Source organism: Cebus imitator, unplaced genomic scaffold, assembly GCF_001604975.1.
Source record: "Cebus imitator isolate Cc_AM_T3 unplaced genomic scaffold, Cebus_imitator-1.0 Scaffold192, whole genome shotgun sequence".
Lineage (NCBI taxonomy): Eukaryota > Metazoa > Chordata > Mammalia > Primates > Cebidae > Cebus > Cebus imitator.
This window is the reverse complement of record NW_016107507.1, coordinates 831,237-838,307: the sequence shown is the minus strand read 5'-3', so window position 1 is coordinate 838,307 and position 7,071 is coordinate 831,237. Positions and strand designations below refer to the sequence as shown.

The 7,071-nt window shown below is 38.1% G+C and overlaps 1 protein-coding gene across 2 annotated transcripts in view; it reads right to left on the bottom strand.

Annotated features, from left to right (window-relative positions):
• Window positions 1-3,284: 3,284 nt before the first annotated feature.
• SLC26A4 (solute carrier family 26 member 4) overlaps window positions 3,285-7,071 on the bottom strand; it is a 55,704-nt gene continuing 51,917 nt past the window's right edge. For both annotated transcript variants that reach the window (XM_017546827.2, XM_017546826.2), the window contains one exon: window positions 3,285-5,400. In XM_017546827.2, the coding sequence (XP_017402316.1) occupies window positions 5,377-5,400 (24 nt within the window). In that variant the 3' untranslated portion in view covers window positions 3,285-5,376. The remainder of the gene's footprint in view (window positions 5,401-7,071) is intronic.

Sequence of the window (7,071 nt, the reverse complement as noted above, 5' to 3'; positions counted from 1 at the left end):
CTGGAGGATAAAACCCAAGCTCCTTGTGTAGTATATAGGACTTCTCATTAGCTGGCCCCAGGCCACATTCCAGCCTCATTTCTTACCACTTTCTTCCCTTACCCACTTAACTGGGAACTTACTGGAGAAAGGTCATGGGCTCATGTGTGTGTTCTAAAGGTCTAGACCTCTCTTAAACAATCAAATACTCCCGGGCTCATGTGTGTGTTCTAAAGGTCTAGACCTCTCTTACTCAATCAAATACTCCCGGGTCAGGGAATAGGAAGATGTCTAGACCTCCTTCTTTTGTACATGCCATAGGCTTGAGGGAATGGGTAAATGACCCTGCTGTGCTGGTTCACTACACACTGATAAGCTAGGAAGTGAATTCAGCTGGAGAGAGTAGGCTCAACTACTTTGGTCAACATGTGGAAATAAGAACCGTCCTCAAGTGTTGGGCAGTGCCACTAGTTTACAAATACTTTGATGAGAACATACCTGTTCTTCCTTCTGAAGAGTCTCTCCCAACTTGCAGCACTGGCTGGCCAAGGACTTGTAAAATTCTTTCATATCTAAAAGGTGACCTTTACATGCTCCCTAGTACTGCCTAGAGCTCCTCAATGACTGAGGTGGCTGTGGGCAAAACTGAAATTGCAGAGGAAGAATATGTCCTCATTGGAGGCTCACCAGAAGTCATTGCGAATGAATTCTACAACAGAATATTCAGTGTTCAACTTACCCTGACTATAGGAAGTCTAATATCAGAGCTACTCCTCCAATTCAGAATGTCCTTGTTCACCCATAAGACTGGGAATGGTGTCAGGAGGAGAGGTATATCTGCACTTGGAGTACATTTTTGAAAGCGTCCCCAGAAAGAGTCTTGTGCTGATGGCATAGTTAAGATTCTTGATTGTGGTGGTGTTTACACAAAGCTATACATGGGATAAAATTGCATAGAGCCCCCCAACACACACACACACACGCGCACATGTGAGTCCATGTATAACTGGTGAAATGTGAATAAGGTCTATGGTTTATACCAATGCCAATTTCCTGTTGTTGGTTTTTTTAAATTGCTCTGTAGCTATGCAAGATGTTAACACTGTGGGAGGCTGGGTGAGGGGTGCATGGGAATCTTGCCATATATTTCTTTGCAAATTCCTGTGCATCTGTAATTCAAAATAAAAAGTTTTAAAGGATGTGGGAGGGGACTTAGAGTATTAGAGCACTTGATCTAAAACAAGGCTTTGGGAATGGCCTTGAAACTAGAAGACCTTATGCAAAAACAGTACCTCTATGTTCAGGCCCAAAAATGTTCCTGAAGAAAAGGATGAAGTGGGGTAACTAGGTCGGCATATTCAAAATGGGTATAGATGGTGTTAAGAGGGCCTTTAACGCCCTGATGCTCTGTTAACATACAAGTGAATTCCCAGCTCCTTTTCTGGAGACCAATAGGTAAGGCAGACAGGCAAGCAGGTGAGCTGTCACAGTAAGTCTTTGGAATAGGCCTGAAAGCTTGGGAAACTCTGACTGTCTTATGTACTTAATGACTGCCATTCTCAAATTATGTTAACCTTACTCAGCATCACTGACTTTAGCTGAATGCATTCATCCAACAATATTTATTGCCCCCCTACTGTGTGTCTGGCAATCTTTACTCTTCTGAATACTTGGGATATGTCCAGGAACAAAACAAAGAACGCTGCCTTGGTGGAGCTTATGTTCTAGTATAAGGGAAGAGTCAGGAAGAGAAACGTAATAAGTGAATTACAGAGCACACTAGAAGCCGATATTAATAAAAAGAGTTGGGTGAGGGGGATAAAGAATTCAGAAGATGGTGTGGCATGTGGAGGGGGGGAGTGTTGCTCAATTCTCTGAGTTCTTAGAGGATATGATTATACTGAAATCAATCCTATATTTGAATTTTCTTTTCCCACTCTGAAATTCTCTGCCCCACCATTCCTTTCTACTTCTTCTTGGTCTCTCTCTTCCCTCCACCTTTTATTTTACCTTTCTCTTCATCTTTCTTCCTTTAATTTTTCCTTTCTTACTTCTCTTCCTTCCCTGTCATTCTTTTTCTCTGTGGCTCTCTTACCTTTATGTCTCTCTTACTTCCCCGGCTAACCTTCCTTTCCTTCTCCCCTCATTATTTCTATTTTTTCTCTCTCTCATTCTTTTCCTAGCTGTTTGTCATTACGTGGCCTTGTTACTGAACTCAACTTCATATGGTTTAATTAAAGTTCATGTGGCTTTTTTTACCCTGTTAAATTGTTTGCATGATAAATGCTATTCTAACTGAAACCAAACTGTCTTTAAACTTTCTTATCTAACCTGATGCAAATGGAAAATAACTCTAATTTCACTAATTGTCACCTCATAGATCTAAGCCCCAGAGAGAGGAACCCCCACCCCCAAACATTTCTGGAACATGCAAGGATGCCTCACAAGAATGTTCATAGCAACCCTATTCATGAAAGCCAAAAACTGGAAACAGCACAAATATCCACGAACAGTAAGATGAATAAATAAGTGCTGGTAAATTCTACAATGGAATGAATACTACACAGCAGGGAGAATGAATGAATGATTGCTGTATGCAATAACATGGATGAATCTCGTGATTTTAATGTTGAGTGAAAGAGGACAGACACAAAAGGGAAAAAAGAAATAATCTTTGATTCTATTTCTATGCAGTTCAAAAAAACAGATTTTAGAAGTCAGGACAGTAATTGCCCTTTGAGGCAACGAGCTAAGAGGGAGCATGAGAGAGCTTATGTGGTTCTGGTTGCATTCTGCTTGTTGATCTGGGCACAGGCCACCCCGGTGTGCTTATTTTGTGAAATTTCTGCAAGCAGTACACTGTGATTTGTATCCTTTTTTTTTTAGGTATGCTGTGCCAGAATGAAAAGTTTGCTTAAAATAATAAAAAAAACCATTGCACAAAATAAACTGGAAATATTTGGATAAGAATGACAAAGTTTCACTGTGATATTTGTGAGTAATATTGTTTATTGCACTGATAAATCTACAAAAAGAAATTAGAGACAAATGGAATTGGAGCTATAAGGAATATCTTATAATGATGACTGATAAGAGCAACGACAAACTTAGAATGAAGTCTTTTTATTTATTTATTTATTTTTAGAGACAGGCTCTTGCTGTGTGGCCCAGGCTGAGCCTCTAACTCCTGGGCTCAGGGGATCCTTCTGCCTTCCAAGGAGCTGAGACTACAAGTGCAAGCACCACTGCTCCTGGCACATTCCCTGTTATATTTAACAGTTTTGTTCAGAAAGGACACATCTGGGTAGTTTAAAAGACAACTTTACGTTTATTTTCAAATGTGCGCAAATATTTTCAAATGCACATGATTTTATTTTTTAATTTATTAAAACTCATATACGATACTTCAATCTTATCCTTTAGGTTAAAAATATGATGAAAGACAGCTTTAATTTCAAGTGAAATTGCCATTGACAATACAAAGCTAAAAGTATGCTTACTATTCACAAAATACATAGAAGAGACAATATTCCTACAATGTGCTTGGAAAACAAGTCACACTGTGGTCTTATATCATCACAAATTAGCCCAGAATTTACAAACTCTAACTCTGTTTTAAAACATAACTTTGGTATTTCCTTCAAAAAAGTGAGCAGTGCATATTTCCTTTATTGAACAAAAGTATTCATTTTCTGCAAGACTATTACATTCACTCTTTAGAGAGATGATTTGTTGCCATTTTAAGCAGGTAGTGCTACGAAAATGAGACAACATTATAATCCTAGTTATGCTGTAACCAGATTTATAACCAGAACTCAGTATCAACCAATTTGTATGATCATTAATCATATTCTTTCTGAAATAAACACATTGTTTCTGGTTGTATTTCAGAAGGAAAACAGAGAAGCCATGCTACCTTTGGGCAGGGGTGACTACGGGACTTGAGTGTGTACAAATTTTGGTAAATGCAGGGGTCCTGGAATCCATCCCTGGAGTATACCAAAGGATGATGTAGTTTTCAGTCAAGCAAGACATTCTCAATTGAGGACCTCGGTATTATTTTTCTTTAGAAATGAAATACAACTTCATTCACTCTAGTGTGAAATATATGGGAGAAGTCCCCAAAACCAAAGCCTGTGCTATATATAATACCTAGAAAATTTGTTGCCACTCAGAAAAAAAATAAAATAAAAGATATAAAAAATCAGACTTAAAATATGGATTTTTTAAAAAACCTATATATTTTCAGTATGTACATTCCAAATGAATGTTTTTATATTGAGTTCATTTAGAATCCTTTGCTTTGTCTTTAAAAATTCACTTTAAACATAGACTACTATAGGCAGTTCAATTTTTTTTAAAAAGTGGTCAGAGTTTAAAGATTATTTACTTTACCTACTGCTAAAATTTTTGAGAAAAAATATAAATTCATTTTAATCACCATGGTTATATAAACACATCAAAAAAAATTTTTTATTCAAAATAGCACTGTTTTTATGTCAGATTTTAAATAGACTTTACCATCCATGCAATGGTCATTTCTATAGACTGAGATAATTAAAACTGCACTTTTAAACAAAATAACCTGTCATTTTTTAATCTCAGTTGTGATCCATGATTATCATATCAAAAAAATGATTTTTGTAAACATGAACATTTCTTTATTATTTCATTCATTTGTATCACTGTTTCTAAAATATATTGGCCTGGTTCTGTAGCTTTTAAGTAAACCATTTCCAGGATCAAAGAGATCCTAAATTCTGGTTATATGTAATAACACTTCATTATTAGGTACCAAGTAAATTTGCATTTTTAAAACTCTGACTTACTATCCCAAGTAATTTTCAAAGACTTTTATTGATAAATGCATTAATAATTTTATTTCAGCATTTACTAAATGTGAACTTACGTGGTGATCAGTGGAACTCATGGATATCCAAGTCAGTCAAAAACTGATTTTTCTTTATGATTAATTATTCCTGACTCACCTGACTCCTGACCACAGAGGCTGTTGGGTCAACACTCACTCTAACTGAACAGAGATATGCCAGTACCCACGTGAACATTATTAGCAATACTGTGATGCTGATCAGCAGCATATTATAACACCAGCTTATCCTGAACGCTGCCAAATCATCTGGGTAATTCTCAACATTTTGTACATGTCAGGGGTAAGATGTTTATTTTACAAATAGAGCTTAGAAACAGTCTTAGTGCTTCTCTTTCAATGTCTAAGGGGTTAAAACAAATGAAAGATTTATAAAAATGTAATAGAAAAAAGAATGAGTGTTTCAAGTCTGAAGAAATAGTCAATACAGAAAACGTTTGCATAGAAGGACATTAGTGGGTACGTTTTGTCTTGCAGTCCTTGCTCATAGAGACCTCCTGAGCCTGCTTTCAGGTTGCAAGTGTACGCATAGCCTGTGGAAGCAAGGGGAAAACCAAGTGTTGATATGACCGAATTCTCCTTAAGGCTACATTGTCTTTTTTACAAATGCTTTTATAGCACTGGTTGCTTACTGTTATTCATCTTAGGTGTATGTCATCACAATAGAAATAGGGTAAAACTTATTTTTTTTTTAAATTTGAGATGGAATCTCACTCACTGTTGCCCAGGCTGGAGTGCTGTGGCACGATCTCGGCTCATTGCAACCTCCACCTCTCGGGTTCAAGCAGTTCTCCTGCCTCAGTCTCCTCAATAGCTGGGATTACAAGTACCTGCCACCATGCCCAGCTAATTTTTGTGCGTGTGTGTATTTTTAGTACAGATGGGGTTTTATCATGTTGGTCAGGCCCGTCTCAAACTCCTGACCTCAAGCGATCCACCCCCTTGGCCTCCCAAAGTGCTGGGATTACAGGCTTGCACCACCGAGCCTGGCCTGTATTCATCATACCTTAACTGGATTTCTTTAAGAGCAATGATTACTATTTATTAAGCACTTACTATGAACAAGGCACTGCTCTTGTTACTTTACATGCATCTTTTAATTTTCACAACTCTGTGGTATTACTACTACTTTACATAAAGATGCTAAAATGAAGACAGGATAAGTAATTTGCCCTGGGCTGCACAACCAGTGACTAGCAGAATTAGGACTAGCACCAGGTCTGTCTGGCTCTAAAGTCCATGCCCTTGAGACCACTGTCCTATATTGTTTCACTATTTATAGAAACCCTCCCTCAATGATTCTTTTATGTGGCAATCAATAAATATCCTATAATATAGCAGTCTCAAGTTCTAATTTTGACATATGAGTTTTTACATAAACTAAGGCTGCCCTATATCCATAGAGTCTTAGAGCTAGAAGGACTTCTCAGGTCAATAATCACTTTCCTGTCTCACTAAGCTGGTGGGCCAAGATGCAGGTACTGTGAGTTTCACTCAAGCAATGTATTTCCTCCACAAAAATCTCTGCCTGTCATCCTTACTGCCTGCTTTCACTACAGGGGGTTGAATGTTTTTCTATGCAACATTTTTACAAGACCTAGAAAAAGGGAGAGAAGGCAGGCTGATCAGATTTGATTATGACACCAAGTTGGGGTTAGGAGGGTAGAAAATATCCTGAATGATAGATTCAACACAAAAACTGGCCAGTGCGGTGGCTCATGCTTGTAATCCCAGCACTCTGGGAGGTAGAGGAGGGTGGATTACTTGAGGTCAGGAGTTTGAGACCAGCCTGGCCAACATAGCAAAACTCCGTCTCTACTAAAAATACAAAAAAAAAAAAAAATTTATCTGGGCATGGTAGTGGGTGCCTATAATCCCAGCTACTTGGGAGGCTGAGGCACGGGTAAGAATCTCTTGAACCCAGGAGGCAGAGGTTGCAGTGAGCTGAGATTGTGCCACTGCACTCCAGTCCAGGTGACAGAGTAAGACTCCATCTCAAAAAAATAGCAATAATAATACAAAACTGTGTCAGTAAACAAGAAACAACAAGATGCAATCTAGCAGAAATAGGTGCAGTTCTACATTAGTGTCAGAACCCAATTAAACAAATATAAGTAGGGAGCTCTTCTAGGCCATAGTTTGTATGAAAATGCCTGAGTCTTTAGTTGGCCCCTGCTCAATAAAAGCCAAACTTCTAATGTTGC